At 45.1% G+C, this 15,133-nt stretch overlaps 1 protein-coding gene across 1 annotated transcript; it reads left to right on the plus strand.

Moving 5' to 3' along the window:
* Positions 1–1,734: 1,734 nt before the first annotated feature.
* Positions 1,735–9,781, plus strand: LOC143521462 (RNA-binding protein 38-like). The gene is made up of 5 exons (XM_077014354.1): positions 1,735–1,777; positions 1,934–2,176; positions 3,752–3,875; positions 4,086–4,140; positions 8,011–9,781. The coding sequence occupies exons 2-5, from the start codon at positions 1,964–1,966 to the stop codon at positions 8,321–8,323; spliced, it is 705 nt and encodes a 234-aa protein (XP_076870469.1). The 5' UTR covers positions 1,735–1,777; positions 1,934–1,963; the 3' UTR covers positions 8,324–9,781.
* The last annotated feature ends 5,352 nt before the right edge of the window (positions 9,782–15,133 follow it).

Here is a 15,133-nt window from a genome sequence, read left to right on the forward strand (position 1 = left end):
TTTTTTGGTCTTTACTTCTTTTTAGATTGCGTGCTTATTCTGCGTGTGTTTGTGTTTTGCTTCACCAGAATTAGCATATTGCTTCGTACTGTCCAATTCATTGTACTGTTGTTATATTGCGTATATAAAATCTACATTTAAAGCGGGTCCCAAATTTAAGCATAACCTATGGCCACAAAGAGCTTAATCCCCCCTAAGGATATCAAATTTGTCTGATTACTTTAAGAATTTACGTCCACTAGGGGGCGACATTTCACGTCCATTCTTAGCGCTGCAGCTTGGCCGAATCAAAGCACAGATCAAAGTGAGTAAGTGTGTTAGGTGGGTTGGTGTAAGGGACAGGGTTTCGGCTTCGGGGCCTTATCAATAGGATACGAATAGCAGGTTAGGGCGAGCTACAAAGGGCAAGAGTGTGAAGACAGGCATGCCTTGGCTATAATGGTGTGAGAACCGCCACCTTTAGCCTGGTCATTAAGACATCACCTCTCTGTCTGCCAGGTCTTTGGTACTTAGCAGGAGCGCTTCAATAGACCGGGGGGGGATCTCAGAGTTTATCACTCCACAGATATTCAGTGTCTTGCACGTCCTTTTACTCTACTCGATAAGTGTGTGGTTAGACCACTCTGTACCTCTTAGTGCCATGAACCTGTTAATTCATCATGGTTCAGTAATAATTATGGCTGCCAAGTACGAGCTGAGAAGTGATACAAGCCCCGGCCTGCTCGCTTTTATGCCAGGGTGATTTACTCAGTCCTGTATTAGATCATGCAGCAAAGGAATCCAAGGTCTCTGTGACACGACCATACATTTTATGTGAAAGGAGCCGAGGACCAAGAGGCCTAGTGCAATGTGGGATATGTAGTTCAGTTCTTATTTTACATATCTTAACCTTAAGAAGTTATGCCCATGTGCGTTTCCTATTGGGTATCTATTGTGTGTGTGCATTAATTTTAATGTTTTCAAGATCAACAGCGTGTAACAGTTGTATAGGTCGTCCGAGCGGACGGATGTGAGGCCTTTAAGCCCACTGAGCTCGTCTTTGATGGTAGTAGGTGCGACTTCATTCACACTCCTGCTGGATTATTTGCATTTAAAAAGACTTACAGCGGCCGAATGGGCTGTCGGAACCACCGGGGCAGACAAACCGCTCCTAGTGAATCTTTTGTGACGCCTTTGTAAATAGTTTTCAATAGTATCTTTGTCCCACAAAATCAAATTTGTGACTTGATTTGACAAGAAAGCGAATTTGGCTCGTTGAATATACGACATAGTAACCAATAATTTCGGTCTAATCTGTTCAGATTACCCAGATTCGCTTCGGTGCGTGGTTATAAACTCGAAGAAAGACGTACGTGTTTTACTTTAACTTTTGCAATAATTGAAGCACCACTGATATAAAAAATGACACCGTTAATTGATCAGAACTCTGAAGCCATTTCCTTGTCATTCGCTACACCACAAGCACTTTTATTCTGTTATGTATCCGATGGTGGAGATGATCGCTGAGCGCACGTTTTCTAGAGCGGACTCGCCGTTTTTCTTTGTTTAGTACGAGGACAAAAGCAGGTGCAAGTTTTACTGGGCGGTTATGTGGGAGGAGCTCCGCGCGCGTCACAATAAAGTTTTCGGATAGTTTCTAAAAAGAGCCGCACGCTATTGGCTACTGTGTGTAAGGGGCGTGGTCTCGGGCAGAAGGTATAAATATGGGTGTCCCGGAAGAAAGTAAGTGGGAGGTAGTTTGGCGCTGCCGCTGCGCGTGGAAACGGCGTACTGTGGAGTGCGTTCAGTAACATGGCAATGCTTTGTATTGGATAAAAAATACGTTTTAGAGTCTAGAGTCTTCTTGTAGCTGGAACAGCCCGATTTGGGTCTTTGATTCTTTACATGCCAGGATCATTTTAAACATCAGGTTAATCGTTTGGCTTTTTTTTAGGTTTTGTCACAGTTTGCGTTGAGGCAGCCAATGCTTTTACATCAGTTTATGAACGGCACGCTGGAAGCCATGCATCCAACAGGGGTCCAGAAAGACACGACCTTCACTAAGATCTTCGTGGGGGGGTTACCCTATCATACTAACGACGCTTCCTTGAGGAAATACTTCGAGGCGTACGGCGATATAGACGAGGCGGTGGTTATAACGGACAGACAGACGGGCAAATCCAGAGGATACGGATTCGTAAGTAACACTGCTGTCGAACAGGTCGATCTGTACCGTTTCTTGCACTACAGGCCCCCAAGAGCATAATTTCTAACATTACCAACTTCTAAATCATTTGTTGGTGCGTGAAATGCGCAAGTGCGTAAAAGCGCGCACAACGCGTTTAAGACCGGATCGGTCGTGTCTGGTGTGTTCAGGGATACAATAGTGGGGTTTAAGGTTAAAGATTAAATCTTGACTTTCTCTACTGGTTCGTCAACTTTAAAGCTGTCGTGAGATGAACGTTACAGATTGGGAACGGGCCTTTTGCCCTAGTGGGTTCTTGGAGCGGCTCCAGCACGTGTGTGTGTGTGTGTGTGTGTGTGTGTGTGTGTGTGTGTGTGGTGTCAGGACTTTATATGGTGAGGACACCACTGTCCTCCCTGGCTGCTGCTCTTCACCCCACCGTCCTGGTGTCCGGGAGCACTCCGCTTAAGTGATGTTTACAGGGTCTTAACGGCCGAGTGGCAGCTCATTTTTGCCTAAGATGGAGTGATCGCCGGTTTACGGGTCTGTGCTGCCTCAGGAGATCCTTGCAGTGTTTCTTCTTCTGTCCTTTATATCTTATTCCGTCGTCTTCTGTGTCTTTTATTAGCCCGCCTCCAAAATAGATTTTCGTGTTTTTCTTCTGTTTGCGTTGTAATTTGAGATTTCTGTCTTCAGAATGTTTAAACGGTCTGTCATGTGATCTTACACGGGAGTAGTTTATCACCCCCCCCCCCAACCACCGCGCACACACACACACACATTTACAGACTTGTAGAACTTCCCCAGGGAACCCAATGATGAGGAACTCGTTTAAAATAACCCAAACTGTCTTTTTTTTTAAAGACTCCACACAGGCTACTGCACAATGTGAACCCAGAGATTTGGTTGCGGAGCACATAGGGAGTGATTAGCCAGAAGACGTAGCACCCGGTGGAGTGACAGGAGGTCTTTAAAGGACACACACAAACTGGGCATTCTGGGACACATAGTCAAAAAACTATGTGACTTCTCCATCAGAAGCTGATATTCAGGCCTAACATGGGTTGATGTAGACGATGGAGTATGTAAACTGTCATGGTGACGAGCGGTGAGTCAGGGCAGTAGTGCAGGTCTGTGCTCTAACGGCTGTTCTTGGCTGTGTGTGTGGTGCTTCAGGTCTGACAGGATCAGGGAGATCAGGGTATCTACCTGTGGAGTGTGAGGTGATCACATTATCCATTCAAGAACTTGTTTCCCAAGAAAGCTTAGGATTCCTGGCAGTCCTGTTTGGGGGGAGGGGGTTTCATTTGCATAATGTATGCATTGTCTCCACTAATTTAATTAATTTTAATTGAATTACATTTAAAGCATGAACAGTTGTTGACTCTGTGTCTAATGATTAATGAGTTAGTGTATTGTTGTTCTCTGGTCTCCGTTTTGGACTGTTGGGTCATGTTTTGAGTGTTTTTAGTACATCTCAGAAGGAAACACCCCCGTTGCAGTTCCCAAAAGCCACTCTGGCATTGACTGGTTAAGGCAGCCCAGGTGGGTTTTGTAGACACTAACAGCAGTCTGTCCTGCATCTAGGTGACCATGACGGACAGACTAGCCGCAGAACGAGCCTGTAAAGACCCCAACCCCATCATCGATGGCCGGAAGGCCAACGTCAACCTGGCCTACCTCGGAGCGAAGCCACGCAGCCTTCAGAGCGGTGAGCAGGACCTCTAAACCCTCACACACACCCACACACCTTTTATCTTGTCTTTGCAATGTTACACCGTTAAAATTCAACCTGTAGCCATAACTGAGGCTTTTTTTTCCATTTTGACATTTTGTGAACACTGTAATAGACTAAATTTAAATGTTACATTATGCATTACATGCTTAACGTAACATGCTTAACGTTTATGTACTTTTATAGGCATATCTCTTGGTGTGCAGCCCCTCCACCCAGCACTTATCCAAAGGCAGTATGGGTAAGTGTAATAGACCTTGTATTCAAATAATGATTATGGGCAAAGAGAAAACCGAACAAACCAGGTAGATATCGTCAGATTAAGCAACAAACCGGTTTGTTTTGGATTTCTCCTACTCGATAATGTTATTTGTTCTTCCTGCAGTGGTCTGTGAGGGCACTCAGGCATACACGGTAGTGGGGGAGGTTAGTGGGCTTACAGGAACCACCTCTGGGTGGTTAAGGGAGTACTCTGCTAGTGTTTGAGATCGGCAGAATCGGCCCGCCCCCTCATTGCTGTGTAAACCTCAAATTCTACTTGTACATTTATAGTTAGTAAATATTGTATACACAACAACCAGTGCAGCATTCACAGACTTGGGATTCAGGTTGAAAAATGTGAGGCCCAACTCTGATAAGAAGTCAGGTATGAGGTCATACTCTAGTTTCTTATTTGCTTGTGGTCAAAGCTTGGATAGATCAGCAGAGAATGTTCTTTAGCCTTAAATTGTAATTCTCAAGACACCATGTTTCTTTTGTAATATTTGTTCCCTGTAAATACAAGTATTGTATTGCTGTAGTTATTGGCAGGTATGTTTTCTTTCCACTGGCTTTCATCAAAAATCCAACTCTGGATGTGTTGATATGAGGTGGTCCTAGAATGCTCTCAGTGGACAAGTACGTTGCTGTGGTAACAAGGTGGAGTCGTGTAGAGGGGGAACATGTGTTTCTGTCAGTATGACAGGTGTTGGCTTGTATTTCCTCAATTATACCCTTCATACACGTTTACCCAACCCCCAACACGCAGTCAGACAGGAGTTGGAACGAACACCTGTTGCTTTCCCCCATGGAGCTCATTGTCTTTAGCTGCATAGAAGCAGATTGACAAAGAATTCAGAGAGACTGCCATGGTGTCTACTGCTTTAACAGACTCTTTATACACAGGGGGAGGGGAGGGGGCGGGACAATGGGGGTTGACCTTCATGACCCCACTACCAATATTCTAACTCAAACTGCTCAGTCAGGCAATTGCTGACATTGAGCTGTACAGCAAAGTCTTCCACATCCCGGAGGTCAGGTGTCTTAACAGCCTTGGAACTGACAGCCACACACGCACTTAGATTTAAGCCAGTTTCTAATTATCTAACTGACTCCAGTCGTATAAAAAAAACGTTATTTCCTTGTTTGTCCCTTATTCGGTTTCTTCATGGTAACATGGGACATTTTCCGAACTGGTAGAATTTAGGTTGGTGGTTAATTTGGAGCTCTGGAGACAATGAATCAAGGGGATGGTGAATAGAGAAACGGGAAGTTTAGATGTGGTAGAGAGAGACAGACATGGGTCTGGTTTAGAGTAGTGTAGCTCGGGGCTTCCTGTATTGCAGGGTATGCTAGAGCTGCTGTCTACACGAAATGTCACTCCATCTCAAAGTTCCTCAGTCTGCCTATATAAAGGCTGTGCTTTCTGTGTCCCACTGCCTGCGTGTCAGTTTTTTTCAGTTTTTTTAATGGTTGTGTGCGTGTGTGTGGGGTTGGGGGGGGGGGGGGGTTGCTAGTGGCTTGTGGGTCTTTTTCCATCTTTGCCAAAATGAGAAAACGCAAGATGAAACCGATAAATCTTGAACATCTTGTTTCACATCTTGCTTGTTAAAAGGGTGGTATAAATTTACTTGCTGTGCCGTGGAGATTGCAGTTGCTTTAGTTGTGTGTTATGAAGTACAATATTCCAAGCAGTCACTTCACACACAGTATATTGTTTGTGTGTGAGGTCATTGGCTAACACTGGAGTGTGGGCCAGGATTGGCAACGGTCTGAATGCCTCGTTGTCATGTGAAGAGCTATTAACTTGGAGATTTAGAGCTTAAGTGATACCATTTTGATTCTTATCATGTGGCCTTCTGTCCATTTTCTGTTTGTCTGCTAAAAACGCTTTCATGTTAAACAGAGGTAGCACTGGACACTCTTTGTTTGGGTCTACATTATGCAAAATTCAGCTTTTGTCTGAATGTGGCATAATTAAAAAATAAAAACTTTCTCATAGTTGTTCAGTTGTGACTGTTGCGTATGACTACGGTTGAGGTAACAGAAATAGCTGTTCGAGTGTTCTAATGTTTGTGTGTGCAAATGCTACATCACAATGAAGCATTAGAAAAGGCTGACATGACCTCCATCAAATAATTATTGCTCTGTTGTGTAAGAAATTGGTGTGAATATATGACAAAGGTGTGTGTGTGTGTGTGTCAAACTCGTTCTTGACCGCTGTCTGGTCTCTGCCAACTGAGCAGCCAAATGCTTTTATTTGGGACATGACACTCAAAGGCTAGTGTGGCCAGTCCACAACCCCTACCAGAACTGTGTGTGTGTAGCGGAGCTTTTTTTCCTGCCATGGGTCTCGTTGTGTGTGAGATGTAGTTCTCTGTTAACCTCCACTCTTCCGTCCATGTTGGTCACGTAGTTGATGGAGTGCATCATTGGGGGGAAGAAGACAATCGAGCCCCAGGTTTCCATGGGGACTCTGAAGGTCCTGAGGGGTCCCGCAGGCTCCGCCCCCACTTCCCAGGTGCCAGCAACGAGTTGAGAGTGCTGTGCCGTGTACTGTAACCGACTTGGGGAGGGGGGGTGTTATGCTTACGCAGAAATGTGAATTTTGCATGGTGTTTGGTTTGCAGTGTTGAGTTTAATTCGTGTGTGTTGGGGTGAAGGTTGCGGGTGGGGTGTTGCTGAATGTTTTGCACATGTTTCCCACCCACACATCCTTTGCTCTGCTGAACTGAGGTGTGTACGGTCTTTCACCTTACACACGTGCGCACACACAAACCCATTTTGAGAGTCCTCGGTTTCTCACGTGTTAATGCACTAGTGTTGTCTTGAGGTCTCCATATGCTGACATGTTTAAATCTCCCAGTCATACTCTCCTTTTATTTCATACAGCATCCAACCTCTATCTCAGTTACATGGTGGCCATGTTTTAAAGCAAATTCACAGAGATAATGGGCATGGGAGTGGACCACACTGCGTTTCAGCTTCTGATGAACAGGGCCCCCAGTGACATTTGTTGTCATTTCTCTGGGGAAGTCACTCTGTTTCCAAGATCTCTCAAAGCAACAGCTGGATATCTCCTCTTTCTCTCTTTTTCTCTTTCTCCTCCACAACCACCATGCCTACTACAGGAGCCGTGTCCACAAACGTGCCCATTCTGTGGGGAGAGAGGGGTGTGTGTGCGCATGCATGTGTGGTGTGGGGTGTGTTTTGTACTCCTCCCATGTGAACATGTGCCTTCAGACATTAACAGTGTTAACTGGGGATATATGGACGAAAGCCCTCTGCTCAATTCTGTTAATTGCCTTTCTTGTAGAGCTAAAGATGTGCATGCAATTACCTTTTCCACCATTTTATAGATGGAAATAAAAACGTGCTAGCATTGGTGACTAGCGTGTGTGTGTGAGCAAGCGAGTGTTCGAATTCTAACCCTCTCTGAATGAGAAAAGTAGCAGCTGTTAAAACACTTGTGGGTGAGAATCTTCCAGAAGTGTCTGTCTGTAGCCTGTCTTGCTGACGGCCCAGTTCTGCCTGTAGCTCATCAAGTTGTCGAGTTTACACTGCACACACCTTACTGTTGAGGGAGGGGGGTAAGAGAGGGTGGGGGGTGTCTGCCCCATAAACCTGCATAACAAGCTTCCGCTCGTCTTTTTTGGTATAGGACTTGGGTTAAATATTTGCTTGCTGACGGGTTTTCTTTATCTCCAAATGCTATATCGATGTGGCACTATAAATGTTTTCATCAATAAGGCTAATAGGATGCAGATTGCTAAGAGTTGTCATGTGATCCAGGTCTGCCAAATGGTGTGGAGTGCGCGTGTGTGTGTGTTAACCGTCCTGTCCCTGTGTGCAGGCTGGCCCAGCACTACGTCTACCCGCAGGCCTTCGTCCAGCCCAGCCTGGTGCTCCCCTCTCAGGTAGCCACATCCATCAGCTCCCAGTACGTGGACTACAGCGCGGCCTACGCTCAGTACGCCTCCGCGGCCTTCGAGCACTACCCCTACGCCTCCTCCCCAGGCTTCGTGGGCTACAGCTACACGGCCGCCAGCCCCACCGGGGGCCCCGCCTCCAGCCCCGCCTCGGCCGCCGTGCATCAGACCCTGGCCACGCCCACCTTCATCCAGTACCCTCCCCAACAGCACCTGCAGCCTGAGCGCATGCAGTGAGCAGCAGGTCGTCTCTGGACAAACTATTGCACTGTACCATCAGGGTTCACTCCAGCTGTGGACTTCACTGGGGTCCAGAAACAGTCAAACTGTGCAGTGGCTTCAAAGGGCTTCCAGAAGCACTGATGCCATATATATATATTTTTCTCTTCTTTCAAGATCCTTCAAAAAATATTGTTAATGTTACTATTATTCATGTTACCATAAGCTTTATTGTATTAATATTTTTCTTTGTCAGTACTTGTGCTTAATGTGCTCACATATATATCAGTCAAGAGGAAGGTCCCTGGATGTTATGCAGTGGGTGCAAATCGGAGAAGGTGAGAGAGGCCGCTCGGCATGGGGACTCTGTAGAAGATTTAATGTGGCATTGCTGCTTTAGAACACTAGGGAGAAGGTTTTGTAGGATGGAATCTCCAAGTTTGAGGGTCAGGACACAAACGCTCATACATTAAAACGTCACCCCAACTTTCATCCAAGGTGTTCTGTCTGAGCTGTCGGACAGAAAAGGGAACTTCTCAACAGAGACTCCCGAAAGCCCCCAGGGACACCGTTTTTATAACGAAGAGGCCTTAAAACTAGAATCTCCCATTAGATTTGTATAATTTTTAGATTTGTCTGCAGGGTAAACTGTGAACACGCTGCCACCTGCGTCTACATGAAAAACCTGGTCTGTGGTTGCCAGAACAGTTGAGTCTGGGGTGCGTGGTATTTAAGAGTAAGGGTGCTAATTGAAGATCAGATTTTGGTCAGGTTTCAATCTGTGCTCATGGATGTGACTAAATACCTTGAAGAAAGCTGATCTAAAGACCGGCATCCTGTTCAGATGTGTTGAATGCTGCGTCCAGCTGAAATTACGCCTGGGTGCAAATAAACATGATCCATTAAGCAGTAGATTTTTTTATTAACAGGTATGGTAGCTGACACTGATGCCTATAGTACATATGTTGTGTATAACTGTTAAAACTAAGATCATTGAATGTCTTTGTTTAAGCTGACATTCGCTATGTACAGCAAGTGTCGCCACAGTTAAGTTCGTTTTGCAGTATTTATGTTAAGATATTTAAGTGATCTGTGGTACTTTTTTCTTTTCTTTTCTTTCCCCCTCCCCCCTCTAGAAATTTCAGCAAGCCGGATATAGGCGCAATGCAACATGCCAGGCTTGTGGTTGCCACAGGAGAATGTGTAAATAGTTTATAGCATTTTCTCCTTCTCTTTTCCCCTTTTTAAGACATTTGAAAAATTTCCTTGTAATATTGGTCTACACCTCAAACTGATTTATTTGTATTTAATTGTTATATTGTTTTTTTTTTTTTGTAGTCTCTTGTCACAGCCTGCACCTGCTGTCACAAAATTGCTCTATGAAGCATTTTTAAAGTCACGTCATTTCAATATCTGCAATGAAGCCATACCAAGAAAAGTCTTGGAGGTAAAATAAAGAATTTATACTAAAAAAAATTGGGGTTTTTTATTCTTGAATTTGTGCCCATCTGGTTTCTTTGTGTTAAGCAGAATTGATCATTCTTCCTTGTAGTCTGTGAGTGAAGCAGTCTTAAAGCAACCTGCAACTACTAATAGTTGAACATTTAATATTCTGTCATTTTCTTTTATAAAAATACTGGTATTTCTCACGAGCCAAATATTCTTGGTTGTTTATAAATGTAGCAAATACAATCACAATACTTTAAATCTGTCTCCTTCACTGGTGGTTGTTGCCCTTGTGGCTGTATATGTAAATGTAGAAGAGAGACCCCTGTCTCTGCTGAGAGGACCTGGACCATCTCGGGCTCGTTTAATTCTGGAAAGGCGGTATTGTGTGTGTTTGAGACGGGCCTGCCTATTGAATGGTAAATTCGAATGGTTAACCATGTTGCCATTTCTGATAGGACCGCTGTGTATGTACTTATCGTTGAACAGCCTCCCTGTCGTATGTAACGAATGACGCACGAGGGGCTGTATGTCGGGTCGGAATGGGGACCGTGTGCAGTAGAGACCGTGTCCTCACATGTGACTTTCTCATATTGCCAGGCTTTGAGTGCTTGTGGAGTGTGTGGTGTTTGCTTGTGGGCCACGATGAAGGGGCCCTGTTGGTTATCAGTCTGCAACAGGCTACGGTCCACTGTGTTGTCTACCTCGCTCAAGTACCTCTGCTGGGAAGCCCGGCCACCACCAGCTCTAGTCGGGGAGGGGCCAGCGTAGCATGTATAAACAGCACTTGAATATTTTCATAGTGGTTGTTGTTAGTCTGTGCTAGAATGCCAGAAAACATTTATGCTTCACAAATTCCTGCTTCAACTTCCCTTATGAAGACATTTTCCGACCTGTTTGTTACTGTTTGTCATTACAGATCTGTCTAGTTAATCTAGATCTACTTTAAGTATGACAAACCGTTGTTGGTGCCCGGGTTGGGGGGGTTCAGGTGAGGGTGAAATTCCTCCCCTTTGGTTCTACTGTATATGCATCTCAGGTTTTTCTGGATAATCTTGAGGTAGCGTCTGGATGTGCAGCAGAGATGACATACATACATCGACTTATGCAGAATTGCTTTGGTGGAGTCACGGTTCGAGCTTAAATAAACAGTGGTGAGCTGCGGGTGCTCTGTGCAAGCTCGTGTTGATCACCGAGCTCTGGAACAATCGCACAACCTGTTCTACCACTACGCTGAGTCTGATCACAAAGCTGTGGAACAAACCCGCTGGCCTGGTCCGTCACTGGGTTGAGTCTGATCACAAAGCTGTGGAACAAACCCGCTGGCCTGGTCCGTCACTGGGTTGAGTCTGATCACAAAGCTGTGGAACATGCCAACCTGTTGTTCTGCTGGGTAGAGTCTGATCACACGGGCATGCATGCGGAGTGCATCAGGGCTGCACTTTGTGCACTGTGCTCTTAGTTTCATAGTGTTGCTTCAGTCTTGGCCGTCAGAAGTGCTGTTCGCGCCTCTTCTTGTCTTCCTCTCTTTCTCATGATGTTCATGTTCTCATCTCTTTTTTCTCCACCCACTCCTAACATCTAAGATTTCTTCTCCCTAGTCTTTCCTCCAAAGGTTTCAGTGAATCAACACTGATTTTATTTTATTGAAATCTTCCTGTTTTATTTCTACAGTTTTTTTCCTCCTTTCCTCATTCATTAACCCCCCCCCACCCTCGTAGCTCTCGCAGACTTACAGGAGGGGGGAGGTGAGGGACGTGCCGGCTTGACAAACAAGGTCACGTTAACTGAGAGGAGACCCTTACGCTGAGTCACTCACACACACAACTCTCTTAGCCCTGTCTGCTCGATCAAGTTGTCATATTTCAAACCTAAGCAACGTTTAAGGCTTCCTGTTGTGCCGCACACCCTAATATACATCTTAATGTATCGAAACATTGGGTCTCTCATCACACACGCAGCCTTCATTTTCAGAATATCACCAGGTTAAGCGTTGACTCTAGGAGCATTGTGCTACTTCCCGTCCGTAAGGATTATTTGTGCATTATGCTTGAATTGTGGGGTCATGCATAGTTTCTAAGATTATCAGATCCCACACCAATTAGGTCTTACGTTCCTTAATTTAACTGTAGTGCGGCCGTGTCCAGTTCAGATTAGATACTGCTGTGGAGCACACAGGGATGTCGGAGTCTGGCTATTGTCAGAGAACTTCAGCACGGTGTCATGTCAGATAGAGCAGCCTCTATATTTAGTGAAGCACTTAAAGATGGCAGCACCCGTCGTCCCGTCCTGCTGTGTTTTCTGTGTCTGCCTGCAATCGGGGGCCGTCTCACCGAGATAAAGCGGACATCCTGGGGCTCCGACCGTACTGGGTGGTGAGGGGTGGCACGGAGATGCACTCTGTCTGGTTGTATCGTAGCTTGCACAAAAACCTTTTCTTACCTTTCACACTTTGCACCCTTTCGTGTGCATCTTCTCTCTCTCCTTCTCAGGAATTGGGTCTGAATATTGGAACAGGACAAATGAGAGCATGACTAATGAATGACGAATATTTTAAAGGCCTGTAGAAGGTTGTTCATTTCAAATTCTGTATGCATGCCTTATCATGTAGTAATCAGAGGCAAAGTTAAACATGGTCCTCCAATAGATATGAGGGGGTGCTTCCTGTCACTGTCTGTAACTTTATATGTTTGTTTCCCTCGGTAACGTAGGGCATACCTAATCTGATGCCTAATATAATGCAGAACAACTTAAACATAGCTTTGATTCCAAATGCCGAGCGTTCCAAAAACATGAACCTAGTCTAAAAACATGAGATGGGCAGGGTGAAAATCCCACCACATTTCGCACTGTTCATATGTACACACCCACTAAATATTCCAATATCTAAATCCGTAATCAGGGAGACAGAGGAGATGTTTTGAGTCTGTTTTGTCCGTGGTGTACCATTTGCATTCAGACTAGATGACAACCCACACACTTCCATTTGAGGTAAATAACTTCCTGCACCAGAAGAAGAGGTTTCATTCAGTGCAGGGCATAATAGATGTCAACAATAACAGATGGAAATTTAGGCTAGTATAAAAACTGTTGAAAGCCATTCTGCGGGTGAAAGTATTCTCGTTCTCTCTCACACACACGCATTTTCAATAGCTACGTGTTTCATCAGGTTTTTTGGTGTGTTTTTGGGCGGGGGGGTGGGTGGGTTACGTGGGTGAGTTCTTGACTTTCTGCCCGGTGCGCTTATCTGTGGTCAGCATGCGTTTAGCCCTGGGACATCCCCTTCCTCCGTCCACATGACCCCCCCCCCCCCCCCTTCCAGAGACCCAGACACACACACACACACACACACACACCTGCACAGCTGAACACATCCCTAAATCAATAACAACAACATTAGAGCAGTTATCTCACTAAAGAGCTCAGACCTTAGCACCATTAAAACAGAAAGTCGTCGTGGGGGTGATTGTTTTGTGGACTTAATACCACAGCAAGCTTGTGTGATAAGAAAAGTCAAAGTGACTTTCAAAGTGATTTCTTAGAAATGAGGGTCTCCCGCTCAGTTCATTGTTTCAACGGAGCTGTTGTCTATATAAATGTCTATATCAGTCTCTTTAAATATTGTGTATTGTATGCATTGTGTGTATATGTTGTGTGTACATGTGTGCCTGTGGTGGGTGGTGGTTTCTGTTTCACATCTGTTCAGCGTGTGCCGTTGTAAGGACAATACCAACTGGGTGCACCCCTGAACACACACACCTGCTGCCACAAGTCAATCCTTGTGATCATAAAGGAGCAGTTGTCCATCACAGCTGTTAAATCCTCATTCTCTCTCTCTCTCTCTCTCTCTCTCTCTCTCGCTCTTTGCTTCCTCCCTCCCTCCATCTCGCATACATACACAAGGAAGTAGAATAAAATACTTTTTGATCATTTGATATTCTTGTGTCCTATTGCATGATTTTGTAGTGTGTATGTATCTCTGTATAAATCTGGTGTGTGTGTGAGACAGGATGAAATGTGAGGACACGGCAACAGGTGTAGAGACGAGGACGGCTTTGCTGTCATTTCTGTAATTCAGAAACAGCTGCGTCAATGTCCCCCTGACGCTCCCTATCATCTGGAAATGTCCTAAAGAGCATTTGAATGGGGCGGCTCTGACGTGTAGGGTCATTCAGAGAGACGGAGGGGTGCATGTGTGAGGGTGAGTGTGAGGTTAAAGAGAATAATAGCAGCATGTGTGAGGACATGTGTCAGGTGAGTGTGAATATGTGTATGTTAAAGTGAGTAGAAGAACCTACACTTGTGTGAACAATAGTGTTTTACTAAACGGAGGAGTTTTAGACCTGCTTGACTGCAAAGTCACAGCCTGAGCTTACTTTATCTTCACTTCTTTATCACCTAAAAACATCTTAATCTGAAATGTGACATCTGTTCCTGAATGCTTGAACAAATGGAATCTTATGAAATGGACATCGTAAGTTATTTTGTAATAAATGATTACGGTTGGTTTTGTCTCTGACAAAGATCAGGAACAACACCACCGCGCTACGACTTAAATATCAAACACGACAACATTGTCTAAACACTGAGAACAAAGGAATCCCCTGAAGGAAGCCATGTTGCAGTGTTACTGTAAAACCCCTCTGAGCAGACAGACCTGATCTTTTTTGCACCACTAGAACTTCATCTCTCTCACACCACACACACACTCTCTCTCTCTCTCTCTCTCTCTCTCTCTCTCTCTCTCTCTCTTTCACACACACACACACACACACACACACACACACACACACACACACACACATCCTTTCTCTCACACTCTTTTTGTTCTCTCAAACTCTGCTCTTAGTCTGTTACTTGCCAGCAATAGCTTCCACATTTTATTTATTTATTTTTTTTTATCAATGTTGAAATAGACAGCGACTGCTTTCCCTATGACTGGGAGCAGGGACGCTAGGGATACTCCACACACACACACACACACACACACACACACACACACACACACTTTGATTCCACCACAGTGCTTTATAAGGACAAGAAGGAAAAAAGCACACTAAATTTAGAACGCTTCTGTCATGCCTCCCCCCCACCCTCCCCCTTTCCCCTCTCTCGCTCCATCCTTCTCTCTGTGGGTGGCAGAGGAGGGAACACATAACTGATGATAATGATTCAGATGATAATAACCAGGCGAGAGGAGATTGTCTCCAAGTTCCTGAGCTCCCGGCCCTCACAGCATGTGAGCATCAGCGGCACCACCAGGCGTCCCTTTCCAGGAAGCTGCGGTTTGAGTAGGGGACTTCATGAGAGAGGAGGCCTCCTTCACTCTTTACCCTGATGACCACAGAACGTTCTTGTCTTCCACTGTCCATTCATCCACTC

The sequence above is a fragment of the Brachyhypopomus gauderio genome, chromosome 8 (genome assembly GCF_052324685.1).
Source record: "Brachyhypopomus gauderio isolate BG-103 chromosome 8, BGAUD_0.2, whole genome shotgun sequence".
NCBI lineage: Eukaryota > Metazoa > Chordata > Actinopteri > Gymnotiformes > Hypopomidae > Brachyhypopomus > Brachyhypopomus gauderio.